This window comes from Scleropages formosus, chromosome 22 (assembly GCF_900964775.1).
Source record: "Scleropages formosus chromosome 22, fSclFor1.1, whole genome shotgun sequence".
Classification (NCBI taxonomy): Eukaryota; Metazoa; Chordata; class Actinopteri; order Osteoglossiformes; family Osteoglossidae; genus Scleropages; species Scleropages formosus.
Genome location: NC_041827.1, coordinates 16,882,377 through 16,904,202, shown reverse-complemented (window position 1 = coordinate 16,904,202; position 21,826 = coordinate 16,882,377). Strand labels below are relative to the sequence as shown.

Here is a 21,826-nt window from a genome sequence, read left to right as displayed (position 1 = left end):
GTCAGGCTCAAATCAAGTCAATACTGGAGATGACAAAGATGTCTGAGAAGAAAAAAAAAAAAAAAAACTGCAAAAACAAAATTAGACATGGGACATGTACTTCCACACAGCATTGTCTAGCTTTTGCTTTTATTTATTTATTTATTTTTTAAAAAAGGGGGGGGTGTGACAATTTTATAGGAAAACCACACAATCACTGTAGAGACTTTAAGAGTGACAAAGGACAGTTCATTCTTTATTTGACCAAAATGTAAAATATACATTGCAGTCAAAAATTCTTTGCTAGGGCACTGTTAAACAGATACTGACATATTAATTCATTTTCCACAGTATTTTACACTTACCAAAAAATAAAATGTGCATTCTTTATCAGGTGAAAATCTATTTGCAAAGAATGCAAAACAAATGTACACCTGCAAATTAAAATATGTAACAGGATATGAGTTCTATACAACTAAGTTTGGATGTTTTGAGAGACAAACCCCTTTTGAGGGCTGACAAAGATCCATAAACTGATTTTGGTTAAAGGAAATGAAACGGTACACTGAAGGTCACCAGGAGAGCTACATGAGTGTCCCCCTTGAACTGTAGTGGTAAAATCAGATATTCAGGGTCTTTTTCACTGTAAATATTATGTCCTTAATCTGAGGTAAGCTGTGATCTTCCAGAATCTTTGCATATGGCATGGGGATATCAACGCCAGTCACTCTGGTAACAGGAGCATCCAAATAATTGAAAGCAGTACCTACCAAAAGTCAAGAAACAAAACATCTATATATAAAACTGTATATCTCAATATTTACATATGTACAGTTACATGTATATGTACGTTTGTGGACAGCCAGTCGTGCAATCGATAGAGCCATGGCTCGTCACAGAACCGTGGTCTGCTCCCCCTGTAGTACTCTTGATCAAGGAATTTACCATTTTAAGCAGCTTAATGTTCTAAGACAAGTTGGAGAGAACTGTCAGATAAATTAATAAACTAATTACAACACTACAAAATATAATAAAAGGCAGCAATAAAAAAAGTATCTTTGTATAAAAATACAGAAGTGTGTGTGGGAGCCCCATGTGGAATGTAAAATTAATAAATATTTGCTTGTACTTAAATGTTTTGAGCAAGCAACAGGCTAAAGTGCAGTAAAGGACACTGTCTAGGATTTGTCCAATGGCTGGGGGGAGAACTTACCTTCCATGATCCTGGCGCATATCTCAGCTCCAATGCCAAACTGTGGCCAGCCACCTTCTACTGTCACCAGGTGGTTCGTCTTCATCACACTCGTCTCTATGGTCTCCACATCCATTGGTCTGATGGTGCGAAGGTTAATAACCTAAGAGAGACCAAAGATTCAGTTGCTGCAAATGCTGAACATGTGCACCTCCATCCTTTTTTTAATGCTTCAGTATAAGATTTTAGCTAATGTCTCCATCATGAAAATTGTGGTGCAAGAAACTCGCAACTGGTTGTTCTTTAAACTTTTTACCTCACATTCCACACCTTCTTTGGCCAAAATAGCAGCTGCATCCAGACAATGGCTCACATACCGGGAGTGTGACACAAGAGTGATGTGGTTCCCTGGAGGAAGGAGGGGGGGGGGAAAAGGCCAGTAACATGAACTCCCCTGCATGCGTGTTAAAATATTCACAAGAAATTGAATCATTAAGGACATAAAACAAAAGCGTGGTGCACATCTTCTGAACGAATCGTAGAAAAAAAGATTTAGCTAAAGCTCTTTGTTGGCAAAATGCACTTTTGTTTAGTCTGAGTTGTACACCGCTGGGGAGAAAAGCATCTGTCACATGTATAAATGTAACGCATTTTCATTCATCAGTTGCGTTCACCCACCTTGCCTCTCAATCTTGGCCTTTCCAATAGGAATAAGGAAGTCCTTGGATAGAGCCTCCTCAGACATCTCAAAGGGGACGCCATACATTAGCTCATTCTCCAAGAAGACCACTGGGGGAAGGAAGGGAGAGAAAAAAAAAAAATAATCAATCACAAAAACATTTTTTATTCCTTTCTGTCCTGGTACAATATACATCTGTTGGCATGAGCTGTGGTTGGTATAGGTTGTTATCGAGCTGAGGGCAGAATGCATGTTCAAATGTTAACATGGTAACTAAGGATTCGATTTAACAACAACAAAAACTTAAATTCCTGATATTTGAACAACTGTAAAAGCAAAACAATTCACTGTACTTTACTCAAGTTTCAGGCAAGATCAAATTAATGAAAACTGACTGGCACAACAAACCAGTCCGTGTACAAATTCCATTTATGAAACTCACCGCTAATATTTTTAGTTTAATGTTACTTTTCTTTTTTGAATAAAGTGATTCATTGTATAAATGGCTCTTTCCAACAGAATACAGGAAGAACTTCTCACCCAAGACCTGAGAGCCACTGTGAGACCGTCTATGTCCTTAACCACAATGCCAGTCGTTGCTATCAAAGACGACAAGTACACACGTTTCTGGACCACTTGTTTTACAATAATTTCTACCCAAGTTCAGGCACCCAAGAGTAGATGAGGAGAAGAAAACAGGGGACTGATGCAATCAGGTACACATTTCCCTGTAGGAGCCCCACCCACCAGGATTGTCATCTCGAATGGCTGACTTGAGTAGGCCTTTGGCATCTTCGGAGTTCCAAGGACTGACCACTTTGAGCCCAGGGCAGTGCGCATACCAGGCGGCAAAGCACTGCGAGTGTTGGGCCGCAACCCCTGCGGAGGCGCCGTTGGGTCCGCGGAACACAACTGGGACAGGCTGCAGGCCAGCGGACATGTAGTAGGTTTTGGCCGCAGAGTTGATCACCTGATCGATGGCTTGCATGGAAAAGTTGAAGGTCATGAATTCACAAATCGGCCTCAGACCCGCCTGCAATGTGATGGGGAGAAGAATACCAAAAAAAAAAAAAAAAAAAAATTCTTTAAATGTATACTTTCTACAATATAACAGTAGGAACCGAATCTGTTGTAAAGTGAGTTAGAACATTAAAGTCTGTATCAATCAGAACTTCTGTATAAAGCCACAATGAAGTCTGGAATATCTTTATTTTTTAACTTTTTTAGGAAATTCCCCAAGACTCACCATAGCTGCACCAACAGCAATGCCTGCAAAGCCCATCTGAAATACACATAATTATGATTATTATGCACCAACGTCAGACTCAGTCAAGTATTTATTGCACAATTTCAACACAATGCCCGTTACCTCAGTGATGGGAGTGTCAATGATGCGTTTGTCTCCATACTTCTTCCAAAGACCTCTGCTGACCTGCAAAAGCACTAGTTTTATTAGCTTTACTCACTAATGGCATTTCAGGTCAAATGTTTCCATGCTTAAAAATGGCTCAACTGCTATGAGAGAACAGCCATTGTTTATATGCGCTTCTCAAGCTGAAAGTATTTTTAACATGTTCACGGCTGCTCGTAAAAGTAACATGTCGCAAGGTAAGAAATAAGCGAATCGAAAACCAATCTATCCTAAAGCAATGTGCATCTCGTCAACTCAAATTATGATGCGTTATCGTAAGCGGACTCACCTTGTAAGCGCCATCGTACTGTGCCACCTCCTCTCCAAGGAGGAAAACTCGCTCATCCCTCTCAAGCTCTTCATCCATGGCTTGATTGAGTGCATCGCGAACTGTAACCTGAAATCAAACACAATCAAGACATTAACAACGGGGAGAGCGTGGAGGCCGAAATCCTTCGGTTTCCGGTAAGATGTATTTAGACGTTTAAGAGTCTCAAAACCGCGTCTTTCACAGTCGCATCTCTCCTGATCGCCCGAGAGCTCCATAAATGAGTCCGACACCATCTGCTGCGATTAGCTATACGTTTGCTATTTAAAATGTCACTTCTATAGGCAGCAACTGGAGGGATGTGAACCAGCAACATGGTGGCACCAGACACACACAAGTGTTCATGGATAATCTAGTGTCTGTATCTAAAGCTCTTTGTTGCTGATACACTTGTTTGCTTCTAGTTATCAGTCACTAAAGAGAAGGGTGTGATGAATCAATGGAGAGATGTACTCTGCGTGAAATGGACTGTCAGTCGTGCTGGGAGAGAGGGGGACACTGACTGACACACTCTGTAGACACACCTCAGGATGACATGAATGATCATAAACGCTGACTGTAACGCACCATTGTAACGCACCATTACAACACACACACACACACACACACACACACACACACACACACACACCTACTCCACCCAGTTTGAGCCCAAGACGACAGGGAAGACAGGCCGACTGAAGACAACCATACATGGACACGGTGTCGAGCCTGTACAGTCCATTTGCCCCTCGGCTCGTGCGCCCGAACCTCACAAAAATGAGTCATTTTTTTTCCTTAAACACACCTGCATTGAGGCCCGCGGAGTGCCGTGTAGCTCCCGCCGCACCACCACGGAAACCGCGCTCTAGGACAGGAAAGAGACAAGGAAATAAGTTCACCGACCAGAAACGCGCACACTCTTAGACAGGCTCGGTGACTCGAGCATGTCCCGCTTACCCTCGCCGACCTCAACGCGCTCACTAAGGACGCCATGTTCGACCTGTCCTACAGCTCCGGCCACGCCTTCTGTTTGGGTGAGAGTCGCTTCAGACCTTCGCCCAATCAAATGAAGCGATGTGTGGTTGGCGGGGGGATTTATGAAGGCAGTTGACCAATAACCAGCGGCTCAGCTGCGCCGGAAGCAGAATCTTTCTTTGTCGCTCGCACTACCCGGAAGTTTGATATCTAGACCGTGAATTTTATGTTTCTCCCCGTAACATTTTAAGTATAGCCACGAGAGCAGGTGTTACGGTTTCTTGTTGAACACAAAATTCGCATTATCTTCTGTATCTTTTCGAAATCTAGTTAACACGTGCTTTGTAAGAGATATCAAATTGAAACCTGTTTTCAGTAAAACAATATTTTGACCCATCTGCACCAACCTTAAAACATGATTTTACAGAAAAATTCACGCGCGATTCTTTGTAAGATATCTGAGAAATGTCTAATAAAAATGTGACAAACGAAAAGACAAGTCATCCATTATTTTATTAAAATAGTCACATTTTAATTGCAGGTTACATGTTTTACATATATACAATTATCACTACTTCTGTAATAATGTTTCAACACTTCAGACAGGGGAAACCTGTTCAGCTACTAAGAAAAAACACCACATTAAGCTTAAAGAAGCTGCAAACAGCAAAGGCAACACATTTCATGAGCATTCATATTCTCAGATTGAAGATTAAAATGTTTTTAAACCTTGCAAATGGAGAAACAAATGAGACCTACCAGAAAGTTAGAGATATTTATTTCAATGGGGAAAGGTCCAAAAGGCAGTTTAAAGTGCAGGTTTTTATTTTTATGAGGACTTTTAGTAGCAAGGGATGCAAAACAAACACCTCAGCAGATCCCTTAGAAAGATGTTGGGACTTCTGCAGCCAGAGGTGTTAGGACACAACCGTGTCATGGATTCATCAAGCTTTGGAACTGTTCTGCTGATCTGGGTACCCAGGTAGAATACCGTCACCCTGCACAGATGATCACTGACCATCCCTGAGGGTACGAAGCACTGGCTTGGTCCACTGCCCACTAGATGAGCTGTGGAAGCTATTGCAGTAGCAAAGTTCAGCTGGCATCATACATCCACCATAACCTTCAACGTTTGTAAACTTTAACCTTTGCAGCCAGGTACACAGGGTCATAGAGGCCAAGGCTGACCAAACAGCACACACCTTCACATTCTTCAACACACTATCATCTGTGTTCGCGGATTTGAAAAGTTAATGAACCATTTCTTCTTTGCATTACAAGGTAAAAGGCAACCGCTTGAAACAAGCCATGACAGAGCAGAGATACACAAATAAAGGAAATTACATACGCTTCTGAAGCCGCAACACCTTATTATACACAAACACCATTAGGTGTGAGCTAATCTTTAATATAGCACAGTATATGCATGGACAATACATGACAGTATACTTTATCAAATAATATTCCTCCATTGTGACAAATACAGCTTCTTCATGAGCAGGTAAACATGGTGATAGAGTAATAAAAGATTTTTTTGTAATAAAGAACAGTCACACACAAGTAAGGATTTTAGTTCAACTCTTTTTAAACAAAATAATTGCCTTCTAAAGCAAGAAATCAAGGAAGCCTCAACAATATGAAAAATTCTTTAAAAAGTCAAAATTCAGCTCCTTCAATATTTCAGAGATAGCTGACTGCAACTGTTCTTGGTATCTATGATTCTAAGAACAGAAATGAGTTATACAAGTACATGCATCCACTATGGATCAAGAATTTCACAGGATCGATGCAAAACATTGCTGAATAATCATAATATAATTCCACTTGAAATAAAGTGAGTGCAGTGCTTGTCTCACACAGCCATTCCAGATGTCAGACATCTCTTTGCTGGCTTCAGTTAAAGATCCACCAGACATTTGCTGTAAAAAAATTTTTGGATACAGCAAGTTCTTTCTTGTACCCTTAAGCTCCCCCCCCCCCTTTAAGAGTCCTATAGGTAAACTAGCAACAAAAAATGAAAAATGCCAGGCTGACAAGGACCCAGTGCTTGACACAAGAGATCTGTTCAAATCATATTTCCTACATTTAAGCACTGACACTGAGAAACTGCAACAAATATTGCATGCTGCTCTTGTTCTGCTGTGTATTTAAGAGAATGTTTCTGCCCTGATGAAATAGGACAGTATTTACTTATCCATTAATTGTATTCATGTACAAAAAAAATCCTGTTTTAGAGGTCATGAAACTTAGCTGCTGCTAAAAAATTAACTAGATGTTTGGAAGGCACCACGGTAAATGCTGGACACATTAAAGCACCCAAAGTTATTACCCAAGGAAAAACAAAAGTTGATATGTTTCTGTACTCCTACAGTAACAGACATGCTTTTCATGGACATGAGTTTTTGTCATAATCACATTCTTCCATCTATGTAAATGACGCAGACTCCACAGATGTACATTTTTTGCTGCTTTGTAGGATTTACAGTGGCAGGAGTTCAACATTCATGGTAAACAAGACAAAATCCACTTGGTGTTTTGGAACCAGAGATGCTCAATGTGAAACCGGACTGCAATCTCAAAACAAAAAAAAAAAAAAAAAAAACTCAAGAGACAAGGTTAAGCAGAGAAAACAAAACAAAAACTCAGAATAAGTATCCAGTAGCGCATTTAAAAAGATTAAGAAGAAAAAAGAAAGCCAAAAACACAATAAATGGGGGGGGAAGAACAAGCAAGCAAGTATATAAATGTGTGGGCCTCAGATTTTGGGATTGCTGCGATCATTGGTCTCTGCTTTCCTCAGTTTCCCCTTGCTGAAGGTCTGGATCGAGCTCAACAAGGCACCTCGGCCAACACCATTCGTGGCTGGAAGCGGAGGCGTCCGATCCATCTCACCTGCTGGTGCTGGGGGGGGAGGCGGTGGCGCTGGCGCCGGCAGGACTCCTATTTTCAAACAGAGCTATTTTCAGAGACATACACAGAGGTACTCAAAACAAAAAGGAAGCAAGAAAGAGCCAAAAAAAAAAAAAAAAGCAAGAGTGACAAACTATGGCCAAGTTCGATGACAACACAGGCATGAGCTCTCCATTTATCCAGAAAGTACAGTTAAGTGCAGCAAATTTTTGCAGCAAAGAGTGGGGTGGTAGAGAAGGGCAGCTAATAGCATATTGCTTAGAACAGTTGCCTTTAAATCCGAAGGTTGCAGGTTTGAATATCACCTACTTCTGCGGTACCCTTGAGCAAGGTATTTATCCTAAATTGCTCCTGTTAAAATTACCCAGCTGTATAAATGGGTAAAAAATTGCAGGCAGTCCAACATTGTAAGTGGCTCTGGAGAAAATCAGCAAAATGAATTTAAACATGGCAGGAAAAACACATTTCATGCAGCTAAAAATAAAAAGAACAGGTAAGATTATCATCCTTTTGAGCAAGTTGTTCTTTATCTCTCCTCCTGGTTTCATAATTATACCAAAACTATCATCATCTACAGACCTTGGAGATGAATTTGTTGCCAAGTTTTTCCACTGCAGTCCATTCTACAGTGTACTCTGTTGGACGCTTGAGGCCAGCTCACATGCCCTCCTCCAAATCAAGTTCCTGCCACTGAGCTTCCTATTTCACTGTATGAATCTGTGCAGGGCACTCGAGTGTCAATGGCCAAGGGCAGCAGCCGCAGCATCCCAACCAACAGCCACATGCAGTCCTAGCGACTCTGAGCAGGACCCCGAAGTAAATCCTTTCCTTGGCAAAATCATGCCAGTGTGATCAGCAGGTAAGCAGGTTTTAATTTAACATTTCTTGTACCTCCCACCGCCCACTCCCTCAGAACAAGGACAAGAGACAAAGACCATGAAGAGTCACAGTCCACCACAGCATGATCACAACACTCAAGCACACAAGGTAACACTTCTGTGGGCTTGTGATCCTGCAAATTATACAGCTTAACATGTAAACATGACATGTTTATAAATTTAAGAAATGTGTGTCTGAGTGGACCACAGTGCAGACTGTGACATTTAAAGGTGCATTCACCTTTTTCAGAGCAGGTCTGGAAACAGGTTTTTGTTTTTGCTTTCAAAAGAGATGAAGCAAAAGCATTTGCTGTGTTAACAGAATAAAAAATATTCAACAGGGCAGCCAGTAATAAGCTGTCATATTTATATTTCACACATTATTTCTTTCCAGATAAAACAGCATACATTTACTTCTATTAAAAGCAGTTTAAATTCTCCTATGCTTTATGTGACTGGATCCTCATGCAGCAAGATCTTCAGTTTAAGAATATTTGTGCAAAATATCTGTATATTGACCACATTTAGTTAAATCAGTGTTTCCAGGACATGTACTGTACATTCAAGTGAAAATGTAACCGTGATTTTAGTTATCCATCTCTAGCAAAATGGGTAAATGCACAACTAGTCTGATATTTTTACAAAGTTAAATTAAGCGACAGCACTGCAATTTTCTTTAAAAATATTGCAGCATCATTGCATCCAACTCTTTTGCAGCCACCTCTTTTTCATAGGCAAATGAGTAAGTTTTTCATGCAGCACATGTGGAAATTAAGTGCACCAGATAGTGAATGTGTGTCAGAACTCTGCTACTGAAACAAGGTGTGGTGCAGCTTTAAAGCTGGTAGGAATCAGTATTGAATTACTTTACCCCACACACGTTCAAAATGGTGCATGCTCTAATTTGAAGACAGCAGAGGAGGGAAAGAGAGGCAGGTCAACATTATTTTCACATTATTAGATTTGAAAGAATCAACACAATACTTATGTACACAATAAAAGTGATGAGTTGAATGGAGACAGTGATTTTTCTCAGTAAAAGACAATTCTAAGGTATTTTCATTTTGAACTATTCATCATGAATTAAGATGTAAGTTTACATAGGAATGCTACTCTATGATTTAAAGGATTAGTCACTGTGTGAACAGAAATGCACATAAGACTAGGCTACTAAAGGTTTAATAATGACAATCAATCATGGTGTCACACTTTTGATTTGAACAAACAATATCAGCACAAAACAAAAACAAGCACGTATTCTAACATAAGGGGAAGGGACAATGTACTATAGAGTAGGCGGGGCCTACCTGTGGTGGGTGGAGGGGTGGGGGACGAGGGCGATGTGGGTGGTGAACTGGCACCCGAACCTACCAATACAACATTTCATTCCAGAGTAAAACTCAACAACAAACGCACACACTGGTCACATCACAGCATTAACCATAAATGGTTAACGCATGTCACCAATGTGAGTATGACATCCACTAATGCCTGTCAGATGTATACAACACATATTCAGAAGTTTGAAAACTTAATGGCAATTACAGGTACGCATGCTTTCTGTTCCACCGAGGACTAAAATCTTAAAGAACCTTTGATAGAACCTTTATGAACTAAAATGTGTATGTCGACATGGGGAGCAAGTACCATCTATGCCTGAAATTGGCGTTTTTCATACACAAAAACACCTAATGACTGCATGATTAATGACTGACATTTTTGGCCTAAAAGACCAATACTATTAAAATATTTTTTCTTAGGATATCTGCACTTGAGTAAAATGTTCCGTGTGTAGTCTTGATTATGAGCATTGCTTTAAAGAGGTCTTTTCATTAATTACATTACTGGGTAATAAAAAGCTATGAGAACCATCAAAAGAATACAAACTAACTTCATAGAATAGTACAAACAAGTTTAATAAACGGCCTTTTTGTTTAAATTTGCTTCTGATTTTGTTACATTTAAGAAGGTCTCCCCAACATGAAAACCAAAGATATCACTCAATACCCAAACTCCCCTTGCTATTAAAAGACAAGGACGTACCAGAATTGTTGTTATACTTTGCAGAAAGGTCTTCTTCATTCTCATAAGCTGACTGCCGAGATTTCTAAGGTTAAAAAGAGATTTATACTTTCTAATAAAAATAAAAACAAAAAAATGTACTGAAATATGTAGCTTTAAGCAAGGATTTCAAATGGAAAATAATGCTATGATCCCAGTCCCATACCTTTCTAGCAAGGATCTTCCTCCTCTTCTTCTCCTCCTCAGACCCATGGTGAGACTGAGCCCTGGTGAGTCTCCGGTGTTGGTGGATCTTAAGAGTGAGGAAAAATGTCTGACTGCTTAAGTCCCCTTGGAAATGGCTGGTTGGAATGACCTTTCATCTTCACACAAATTCATCACCACATTTTATTTTATTTTTTACTGGGCAAGAACAGCTTTATAATGTTTGACTGCAAGCCCAACTTTTAGCCCCACTGTTTTTGGAAAGCACTTTAACTTATTCTGATGTACAAGAAACATGTATTACAGATGCTAAACAAGATTTCAGCTCACAATAAATGTGTGTCATGAACAAGTAATATCATGGAGACACCTCATCCTCCAATATTTGCTCCATTTATAAGAAGGGAAAGTGGTTTACTGCCTGGAGGAGCAGCAAGAAACTGACCACTTTCTGTTCTTCTTGCAGGCGTCTTTCCAAGCACTCTTTAGCCATTTTCAGAGCATCCTTCAATTTGGCTGGAATCTATAGCATGAGAAAACAATTTGCAGATTTCAAGCCAAAAAAGTATATCAGCAGACCTACATCTAAGCCTGTACATCTCCCTGTCCATTCCACTCATTGTTTACCTTAAACTGCAGCTTCTCTGAGTTGAAAAGCAGCATATCACTGAACAGCCTAGGACAAAGAAAGAGGAGGGAAACAAAATCTCAGTAATCTCACCAACATAATACATTCAATAGCAACGAGTACATACATGCTTGTCTGTAGATGTTTATTGTTGTATTCACCATCTCATGTTTTACTGCACTGTTCACATACAAGTACATTGTCTTACATTTATTAATTTAGCAGACACTTTCCTCCAAAGCGACATACATCTCATAGAAAATAGTTTGTGCATTACATTAGGAGAAAGACATTCTTGGGTGATAAATGACTGTTACAAGTATGAAATGTCAAGAGGAGCCTCCCATACAAACTCACGGTGTCTGGAGTAGCTGGCTGACTGTAGGCATCCCAGTTTTACATGCCTCTGTGGAGAGGATGGACTGCAGCACAGACACTAGCCAGCAGAAAGGGGCAAGAAGTGCAGTGTATAACTACAGCTATCAAAAGTATCTCCCAATACCCAAAAAGGACCCACCCACCAAGTGACCCCCATCCAGGGTATCATCAATTTCCTTTATGTAAGATTCTGCACAAAATGTCAAAAGTTCCAGTGATGAAAGTAGAACTTCCTTTTTTCTTATATTGCAAGAGCATGCTGGTGGTGAAAAGGCTCTGCTCGCTGAGTGCAGATGGTATTTGGGTGTATTTTGGGTCCTCTCACCCCACTTTTTCCACTATGAGAATGCACATCTCACTTGCTTATGCAAATATTTGATCAGCTTGTTCTGCATCAGCACTTGTCATGGTGTAGACACAAACACAGCAGCAATGTTTCAGTGGGAAGGCCTCCAAATTTTCAGTTAACCAAGCAATTGTGTCTTGCTTACATTTGCGGTGCACCACCAGCCTGTTTTCTAATTGTTATTTCCCTTTACCACACACATCACTATTACAAAGCTCCTCCTGTAGCTTTACACAATGACCATCACAGTTCATAACAAGCTCAGGGGTGGAAGCACATTTTCTGCTTTGGATGTGGTGTGGCAAATTCTGTCCTTTCACTAAATATTCAAAGCAACTAACAGCCTGGGGGTACTTGTCCAACTCATAGGTTGTACTCACCAATAGACGAGGACGGAGCAGGGGGGTAGTGGTCGACAGGCACAGCATCCGGAGGTCTTCCGTATGTCATTTCATACAGCAGGTGTCCGAAGGAGTAAACATCCATGCTTTCCAAAGTCTGAACCCACCCAAAAACATGCCAAAGTGAGAAATGCAATGTGTTTCATGAGTTCCCACGAATGGATAAGCCGGGCAACACTTCTACGTTTCTCAGAACGTGGTAGTACCAAAGCATGTCTAATGTTACATAACATGGCTTACATTGATTTTCCTGAACTGTGTTATGTACTGTCTGTAGAAGGAAGGGAGCCCGAGGAGGGAGTTCTCAACATCCAGCAGTTTACATGTCTCATCTTCTACTAGGACGTTGGATGCGTGGAGATGCCCGTAAGGAAAGCCTTTGTCGTGCAGAAATTTGAGGACCTGATTCAAGAAAGAAGGAAAAGTTCACTCAGACAAAAAAAAAAAAAAAAAAAAAAAAAAAAAAAAAAAAAAAAAAAAAGTCATTCACACACACAGAAATCAGACTGAAATGCCAAGGATGACTTGGTGACTCACAAAACACATCATTTGTAAAGTAAGAAACTGCAGTCAACACAACAGACTCTGCAGAACCAATGACTAAGCCAAGTAATTGGAATAGTTACACTGTATTGTCATTTCTTGCTCTTTCCCCACCACATTCTCTTGCAATTTTGTCATGTCTAATTCAGTGTTTCTCACCCAGCTCCCAAGTATGAAGGGAGAGCAAAGTGGACGTTTGCATCCCAGCCAGATCATGTTCTTGTTTAGCACTATGTGGGAGGGCCAAGTGCCAACTGGAGGAGCAACAGAATCTTTGATGCTGGCAACCAACAATTCGCAGGCGCCTGACTGACTGAGCCCAAGTACAATGAGCACGAGGGGTGGTTTCTCAACACTTATTCCACCTCCTCCAGCGTAACAAAGCCAGTCACAACTCAAACTATGTGAGCACTGTGCCTTAATCTGAATGAGCAGTGCCTTTTAGCAGAATGGGCAACATGCAGGGCTGCGTTTCTCTTCTTACATCCAGCATGCATAATCTTAAAAGATATAGGGCACTTTTACACAAGACCTACATTGTAAACAAAGACAGTAAATTCGGTAGACACAAGCCATGATCCTTATTAGAAGACTGGTAGCCATCAACATGAAAATGTCAGAGAGCAGCTGGCAAACAGGGTGCCCCCACAGAGGCACTGCACTGGAAGTCACATTGTACATGCTGAGAGTTCACCTTTGGTCACTGGGGTCGTACCTCCAATATCTGTCTCCCGTATGTTCTGATCTGCTGAAGCTCGAGACCCTGGATCTTTTTGGGGTTACAGTACTTCTTCAGAAAGGGCTCCTTGGGCTTTACCTGTAGAAAAAAGGCAGGGTGATGGCAGTGATGTGAGGATGAAACACCCTTTGCTTTCCCCAGTGACAGATGGTGGCGGAACAATGGGTAGGGTGGCCAGTCCCCCCATGCTGGTGGTGGGCCTCCCCATGGGATGCTTGGAAAAGGCATCTCTATTCTGTAGTGCTTTTACTCAGTTTGGGCAACAGGCTGCAGAAGTTGGTGATGAGGTCTGAGAGGTGTCCAACTTTGAAGGACACGGCAAACAGCCCGAATACTGTGTCTAACTGGCCACCGAACAATCCATAGAGGCCTCTTCTGCCTCAGCTGCTTGTTCATTACTGCACTGTGGTTTGGACTGGTGCCTCCTGGTGCACACCATCAGCTGAGCAACAGCAAAACCCCATGGGTGCTAGCATATGCTTATTTTTCCTGTTTGTCATACTCCCATTTAATGGACAAGAAGGTTAAACACTCATTTCGTTTTCCTTACATCACCTTTTCATTTGGTGCCGTTCTATTGCTTGCAATTTTGTATAAACGTATTTGTTCATTAAATGGCTGTATAAGCCATTTACCAAAAAAGTACAATTTTATTGCTTGAGTGCAAATGTCTAAGTGTACTGAGCTAATCATAAGGACCTGAATCATCTATCCATAGTGTAAGCAGTTTAGTGATATCTCCATTCTAGTTATTGTAAAATTAGTTTGTACTGTGTCTTCAAAGATGAAAGGTTAACAGCTGGTATTAAATTGAATTAAAGTTTTGTTTTACAGAGTAAACAGTTTGATGTACTTCCGGTACAACTACATATTTTGCACGTAAAACTATACTGCACTTGTCATATCTTTATTCAACGCAATAAAAAATTACAGATTTTACAAACAACAAAAGATAGTATAGCAAGTCTGAGGCTCTCTATGTATACTCAAAAATAAACAAATTACAAAACACTATATTACTAAACCATACAGATGAAAAAAACATACACTGACAATGTATTACAACATGGTTTTCACATGGGAAAATTATTAATAATCAAAATATATCAGTTTTAAACGCAAAACTGGTTCCCAACAACAGGTAATATGGTCTACCTAGCAAGCCCCGAATTTAAATGTTTTCTGTATGTATGGTTATTAAACCCTTCAATTTTCTTCACTACTTGAATATAAGGAGTAAATATAGATGAGCCACTCTGCAGTAATGTAAATGCAGGACTTATGCAAAATTACTATATTTCCTGAACAACCAGAAGAACATGCCATAGAGAGGGTCATTAAAAAGTTTTCAAACGAAAGAATAACACTATGGTGAAAGCCAGAGAATAAAGCATGCCGGGAGTCGCCTACACTAGAGGGGGGGGGGGGAATTCAAATTTCACACCTTGCATATGTGATCCCTCAGTGTGCCCTTCTCACTGAACACCCGGATCACCAGTGCAGATGACTCGCTGGTGGTAGCAAAGGTTACTGGGGAGATATAAGGGTTCTAGAAAAAGAGAAATGAGAGATTTAGGTTGTATGTATAATATGGTGACCTGAGCAGTCACATTTAACTCGAAACAGAGAGAACAAGGCTTCAAGGAATTTCCCTAAATGGTCACAGAAATATTACCAGACTGACCTCAGAAGTTAGAATTATAAACTTCAAATGCATTCAGGATTTACACTTACTGTGATTGTAGGGAGAAGCTTCATTGCAGACTGGAGGTCCTTGTCTGACAGGAATTTATCAGGACCCAAGTCAACCTACCGCATCAAGAAGTGTGAGACCATTCTGAACGGAACTTAAAAATGAATAAGTTATACAACCTGTATATGCTTCTCTACCGTAACTTCAATATCTAATCAAGGGCAACTCTTAGAGAGCTGAAATGACATACTGTACAGCTCAAAGCCATAAAATCCAAAATGTGATTTGTGCAGCATCCAGCCCTCCTTCTTCAGCAGAAAACTGACATGATCCAATTGATATTTTAATCAATCCCTTATTGAAGTGGGGGGGGGGAGTGTAAGGTCACTGTACTCTGTCAACCTGAAAAGCTATGTTCTTCAAGATGACTGAGGAAAGCAATCTCAGGCCTTCATTTGATGGCACATGAAAAAACAGTAAATATAGTTAGGTAAATACAGGTATAATGACTGGGAGCTATTCTTCATTCATTATAGTTTGAGCAGAAAAGGATGAGCATAAATAGAGCTCTGAGGAGCACATTAACACCGAGAGTGAGGTCTTAGGCAAGTGCCTAAGGACAAGCAGTCTCTTAATGAAGATAATACATACCCAGCTCAAGACCTGCCTTTCCTTAGGCTGCTCTTTGTTTTTCACCAGAAAATACCTCTTGTGTATCCTCCAGCCTAACGTAAAGAACAATCAAGTTTACATTAAATTGGAATTCCATACTCCATCAAGGTGTGTATACTCATTTTTGCTTAAACTGCTATACTTGTTACCCTCATCACAACAGAATTCTTAATATGTGTGAACACTCACATTTGAAAGATAGTGAACATATGGCTAAATAACCAATTAGACTAATTACAGCAAGTAAGTGGAAACAAATACGGCAGCCAAAGACTGACTCTGGTACCCTGGCACTGAACTATTCCAATATTTTGTTACTTAGATCCTTTGCACCCAAGACAACTTGCATAGCATGCAGTTTAACTAGTTAATGCATCTTTAAAACAATAGTTTAATCAAAGCAAGCCAGCTTAAGCTCACTTCAACAGAGCCGCTCTATTGGGACCATGCAAATAACATGCAAATATTATGAAGTTGGCATCTGACAGATACACATTCTATTACAAAAAAAAAATAAAACCAAAAGGGGGGTAAAAACATACAGGCAATTAACTTGCACCACTACGAAAACACAGAAGTATGTTTATGTCTAATCTCAGCACTTACCCATGTCTTTCAATGGTTCTATCACTTCCCATTTAGGGTCAGACCTGAAGAACATTGACACTTGCTGTAGTGCAATTTCTGTATGGAAAAAGGAAATGCATCAGAAAAAGAGCACAAGTTGAAAATGACAAAGTAAATGCTTAAAATGGTGGGGACAGCTGTAGTATAGTGGTCTCTGGATCCAAAGGTCGCAGGTTCAATCCCCACCTCCGGCTGTAGTACCCTTGAGCAAGGTACTCTACCCTAAATTTCTTTGGTAAAGTTACCCAGCCGTATACATTAGTAAATAGCTATAAGCTTGTAATAACTGTAACCTTAACATTATAATTTCCTTTGGAGAAAAAGCATCAGCTAAATGAATAAATGTTTAAAAAAAAAAAAAAAAATGCATGGGTCTAGTGACAATTCAGCTTGTCTATAATTTCTATGCTTGATTCAGTAGCCAAGCAGACTGTGGGAGGAAGTCCTGTGTGAGAACTCACCCTGAAAACCACACTTCTGACATGAAGCAGAAGGCCTCACCACAAAGAAACACAGATCACTTGTCTCCATTAAGTACCAGTGAGCATCAGCCTTACCTCCTGAACCATGTGTTCAAGTCCTACAGTTCAATGCACAGTTTGCCTTGTTTCTCATTTACCTTTGTGTTTCAATTTTTGTCTACAAATCAAACCAATACAATGTGCCTTGACCTTTCCCTGTTAGGTTTCAAAGAGATTTCTCTCTGCCCTTGAAAGTTTCACTCCATGTCCACTTTTCCGCTTACCTGTGTAGTTTGCAGAGTAATTGTTAGTGTCCAGGAATTTCTTCACAAGCTCGCTGCTGGAGAGGAGATGATGCAAGGTAATGAAGTTCAGGTACGCCTGAAGGCCCTTCTGCCTCTCTGCAATGAACTCCCGGTCCATGTTCCCTATGAGCTTCTTGGGCGGAAGAGGCAGGTTGATCCCAGAGATCTATCAGGGAGAGATAGAGACAAAGCACTGACGTGTTAGGGCTCAGCCTCCTCTTATCCTGTGAGCACAGCAGTCACCTCTGGAATTCTGGGTCTCTGACAATGCATGTTTACAGGAAATCATTTTAAGAAGAACTCAGCAAAAACACAGGCTGTTTTCCCAGCAGTAATTACAGTCAGAAATCATTTTTGGATACCAAGTAGTTCTAAAATACATATATAAAAAGGTCAATGTAATTACATGACACATTTTAACATTATCTGTATCAAAGACAAAATATGTGAATACATGTCAAACCACTAAAGCAGCACTTACCAACAGACTGTTGTTCAACATATCAAAGTCACTGTATCGCCGTATGACCTGTAAATAGTATGTCAGAGCTATAGCATTCAGTACAATGAATAATACAATATTGCAACATATCTGACTTCTAAAATAAAGCCCTTGGTTCCTCAATATCAAAAGATGTTGGTATTAATAAACACCAGTAAAAGAACTAAAACAGCCCAAGGGTGGGCAAATAACATTAGTCCAAATAGTTAACATACACTTTATGACATTTGCTCAAACTGGGCATTTATTTACCTGCCAAGTGTTCTCTGAAGAAACACCCCTCTGAACACGAATGATATATTCCTAGTTAGAAAAGAGAGGGGAAAATTTTTTGCTTATAACCAGTTTCAATGATAGCTGGAAAAAATAAATATTATACATTTCCCTCAAAAGATGCACTCCATCATGTGATATGCTCAACATACAATGATCCATAAATCAGACACCTACTTCAACAGGTCTTTCAAAGTTCTCCCCAAAATGTGTATCAAAATGTTCCAGAACAATCAATGACACAATGGCAAGAAAGCGTGACTCTCAATTCAAATATAAAGACACATTCAGCACTGCCATCTTCTGCTACTTGGGGCTATGAGCACTGACCTCCTGTTTTAAGGTAATTTCACACTGAAGGGGATAAATGAGTCATATGACATGTGATTACATCGTTACAGAAGGCGGTTCAGGAAGTTTTAAACCCATGGAAAGAGACAGTCCAAAGGGTCGTCATAAATCGGATCCGGCAGCCCTGTAACTCAGAGGCTAATTGTATTTCTGCTTCTCGTGCACAGTCGAACAATGTAAGTGTACAGTAAATTCAAGGAACTACAGAGAATCGCTCTAATACAGAGGTTTAGTCCCCCCAATCTACTGAATTCTCGAATAAGAACCACAACCTGTTCCCTGATCGTATTTTAATTAAATGCATGACATATGGATGTAGAAAATCAGAAACAAGGAGAGGGGGCAGTGAAACTAATGAAAAACATTCAGCGCATGCTGGGTAAGTCCTGGTAATGCCCTGGGCAGGTCTGTCAACAACCTGTCGTGCTCCATGGTCAGCATGGAGAGCACACAGCTGTCCATACCAGGAGAAACATTCCCTCTGTAAACAAACAGGTTTATTATGAAATGCCATGCTCAACAAAAGACTACAGTGAAAAGGTTCCTGTTTTAAACAAAAAAACATACACGATCCATAAGTCAAGTCAAAATCACTGTTCTGCAGCTTCATATAAACACAACTGTACAAAATGTGTTAAAAGAAACTTAAAAATGCATGGACATGACTGTACTTTACAACATTTTTTTATGAGTTTAGTAGGGTCCATAAATGTTCATTAAATAAAGATCAGTATGAGTGTATCTGCTGCAGTATGGCCACTTCTAAAACCACTTATTAGAGGGCACATTTCTTCTGAACACTGATACCTATGTCCCCGAAACCACTTCTGCTCTTTAGAGTAGTATACAAATGGCAAGACGACAGGCTGTTTTACAGAACACAGGGCACATTGTGTTTTTGTTTATCCTAATGTAGGCCTTTGTGGTTGAAATGCTTGACTAAACAGAAATGTTAAAACCTCAACTTAAATGACAATTTGGCTAACACAAAGAATGTTACTTAAACCCAAGTGGGAGAAATACTTCTAAAATTCCAGGAAAATCCCATGTCCTTTCCTGCTAGTATGAATGCCAAATCAAATTTCCCTTCACAATGCATTTTCGACCTCTTTAAACACTGTGCGCAGTCGCTGTATTGCACAACCGCAAGACTTCTCAGTCCCTCACAATTGCTTACAATTCAGTGTTTGTGCAGCTTTAATATAAAATTGTTGCATCGTGATCATTTATTTCTGGGTACGATTGATATTTATCCATTAAGCAGACGCTTTTCTCCGACGCGAACGCTAGTGTTCACTGGAACCATCAGCCCACAGCTCATCCACCCAAGGTGACTTACACTCATACACTACCTACTATGAGTCACTCAGTCATACACTAGTGAAACACACTTTCTCTCCGTCACTCACACTCAGACTTACGGGTGATTTTAGAGTCAACAATCCACCCGCATAGCATGTCTTTGAACTGTGGGAGGAAAAGGGAGCACCCAGAGGAAACCCATACAGACCTGGGGAAAACATGGAAACTTGGGGATCAAACCCATGTCCCCTCTCACCACTGTCCAGGCACTGTAAGGCAGCAAAACTACTCGCCGTGCCACTCTGTGCTGCCCAATTATTTACCCATTTACACTGCTGGGAGACTTCCACTGTATCAGTTCAGGGTAGGTGCCTTAATCACACTTAGCAGTGCACTTTACGAATTAAAAGACAGATACTGTTGCGATTAGAGTTGTCAAAAGTCAGAAGGTTGCGAGTTCCATCCATGATGCTCCAGCTGCATGGAGCTGATTCATGAACTATTTGAGGAAAATGACCAAAATGAATAAAAGTGATTTGGAAGTAGCGTAATGTAACAAGTGACTGTGGGGAAAAGTGTGTTATTTACAGGAATGGTAAGGGGAGGAGGAGCCTGAAGGGAAACCCATGATGATGATCATGTTCAGCGCATGATTTAGGACTGAGCGAACACGAAACCAGGAGTCTCAGCTCCCACGGCAACACTCCATAAATCATACAGCGGTAGCTCATTCCGTTATTTGTGTTTCTATGTGGTGCCCGTGTCACGGAGCGAAGCTGCGAAGAGCGAAATACGCGGAAACGGGAAAGAAGGTCGGAACACGGAACGGCCGACAGAACCGACGGAGACGCGACGACGCGTCAGGTGGCGCGCGACGCTGCTAGTTAGCCTTACCGAGTACCTGCGACTCCGGTTTAGCTGTTCGGTGTGGGCTGGAAAAAAGTACTCTAGAAGTACTCAGGACTAGTAGGAACTGGTTTTACTGATACAGTACGGCCCGGGGGGGTCGTCAGTAAAACTGGCAGACGAACTGACCGGGCACCATCACACGCGAGGTGCCGGCCGGGTGTGTCGCCCCCCGCGCGCGCGCTCGTTGAGGCGACGACGGCCGAACGAAACCACCGAGAGAGGCGCGGCTTCGCGCGCGGTAGCCCGAGGTTTAGCTAGCTGCGCCAGGCGCGCCTCCGCTCCGTCCGCGGATTCGCTGTCAACCGCTTCAGCAGCCGCCCCGGTTCAGCGGCTGCTCACACACAGGGCAGCGACAGCTGTAGCCTAGGAGGCCCGGCGTCACCTACCGTGTGGGAGTGCAGGTTCTGGCTCGCCTCGATAACGGCCGTCAACGGCACCGTGTCGTCCAGCAGTGGGACCTTCGCGGAACACGACGTCTTCCCAAGGAAAGCCATGGCATTCGTGCACCGCCGGGAACTGAGGATGGATGGGTGGTCGGAAAATAACGAAGATTTTTTTTTTTTTTTTTTTAAAAAGAAAACCAGTGGCAGTTCCCGGGAGTCGCTAATTAACGGGGGAAATGTCGCTGCTCGAGACCGCGGAGAAGGGTCTCTGAGCTGTGCGCGAGCCACGGCGTCCTAACGCAACCGTCTCGAGCTGCTCGGATATCGCTGTCAGTGTGTCTATGCCTACGCGCACGCGCGTCGCTCGCGCCGCTCCAACAACACCACCACCTCCTCCTCCCACTCCCTTGTTCCCCTCCCACTCCCGGAAGCGCGTAACTACAGCGCTGTGTGGAAATAATTATTACCTATCAAATTTCTTGGTGAAAACGGAAAACCAGAGGGTCCCTCTCCAACAGATTTTTTGTGCAGTTAATTTATACAATCTTTCAAAAATCAAGCTAACGTTTATGTCACATGTATAAACCATTGCTGCGATGGACTCGTTTCCTCAGATCCTGCGTCATCACAGTGAATGTAGAACAGCGACACCCAGCGGTGCGGCGGGACACCAAATTGTACCAAACTATAGCACCCTATGCCTTGCGACGGACTGGCGTCCCGTCCTGGGTGTGTCCCCTCCCCCTCTGGCCT

The 21,826-nt window shown here is 41.4% G+C and overlaps 2 protein-coding genes across 5 annotated transcripts; both read right to left on the bottom strand.

The window, feature by feature from the left end:
- Nucleotides 1-162: 162 nt before the first annotated feature.
- pdhb (pyruvate dehydrogenase E1 subunit beta) lies at nucleotides 163-4,617 on the bottom strand. The gene is made up of 10 exons (XM_018744559.2): nucleotides 4,529-4,617; nucleotides 4,377-4,436; nucleotides 3,551-3,658; nucleotides 3,220-3,282; nucleotides 3,097-3,132; nucleotides 2,598-2,883; nucleotides 1,850-1,960; nucleotides 1,488-1,579; nucleotides 1,193-1,334; nucleotides 163-745 (listed from the first exon to the last, which is right to left on the bottom strand). The coding sequence occupies exons 1-10, from the start codon at nucleotides 4,562-4,564 to the stop codon at nucleotides 600-602; spliced, it is 1,080 nt and encodes a 359-aa protein (XP_018600075.1). The 5' UTR covers nucleotides 4,565-4,617; the 3' UTR covers nucleotides 163-599.
- A 2,054-nt stretch (nucleotides 4,618-6,671) lies between these two features.
- pxk (PX domain containing serine/threonine kinase) lies at nucleotides 6,672-21,697 on the bottom strand. 4 transcript variants are annotated; one of them, XM_018744607.2, is made up of 19 exons: nucleotides 21,077-21,697; nucleotides 18,108-18,158; nucleotides 17,835-17,882; nucleotides 17,333-17,519; nucleotides 16,567-16,644; nucleotides 15,940-16,013; nucleotides 15,330-15,404; nucleotides 15,040-15,144; nucleotides 13,572-13,673; nucleotides 12,554-12,715; nucleotides 12,293-12,410; nucleotides 11,546-11,624; nucleotides 11,188-11,236; nucleotides 11,006-11,083; nucleotides 10,562-10,648; nucleotides 10,378-10,441; nucleotides 9,642-9,701; nucleotides 9,206-9,233; nucleotides 7,409-7,486 (listed from the first exon to the last, which is right to left on the bottom strand). In XM_018744607.2, exons 1-18 carry the CDS (start codon nucleotides 21,182-21,184, stop codon nucleotides 9,217-9,219), a joined length of 1,542 nt encoding a protein of 513 aa, XP_018600123.2. In that variant the 5' UTR covers nucleotides 21,185-21,697; the 3' UTR covers nucleotides 7,409-7,486; nucleotides 9,206-9,216. The 4 variants fall into 4 exon arrangements, with proteins under 4 accessions (XP_018600121.2, XP_029103518.1, XP_018600123.2 ...); XM_018744605.2 differs by lacking the exon at nucleotides 9,206-9,233 and having other exon boundaries at nucleotides 6,672-7,486; XM_018744606.2 differs by lacking the exon at nucleotides 7,409-7,486 and having other exon boundaries at nucleotides 7,872-9,233.
- Nucleotides 21,698-21,826: the final 129 nt, after the last annotated feature.

Coding starts and splice junctions, on each gene's coding strand:
- pdhb (XM_018744559.2), bottom strand. CDS start 4,564: ATGGCGTCCTTAGTGAGCGCGTTGAGGTCGGCGAGG. Junction 1,961..2,597: donor CATTCGAGATGACAATCCTG/GTGGGTGGGGCT, acceptor TCCTTCCCCCAG/TGGTCTTCTTGGAGAATGAG. Junction 746..1,192: donor ATGCGCCAGGATCATGGAAG/GTAAGTTCTCCC, acceptor GACTTTTGGTAG/GTACTGCTTTCAATTATTTG.
- pxk (XM_018744605.2), bottom strand. CDS start 21,184: ATGGCTTTCCTTGGGAAGACGTCGTGTTCCGCGAAGGTCCCACTGCTG. Junction 15,405..15,939: donor AAAGGCAGGTCTTGAGCTGG/GTATGTATTATC, acceptor TTGATGCGGTAG/GTTGACTTGGGTCCTGATAA. Junction 11,084..11,187: donor CAGAGAAGCTGCAGTTTAAG/GTAAACAATGAG, acceptor CTCATGCTATAG/ATTCCAGCCAAATTGAAGGA.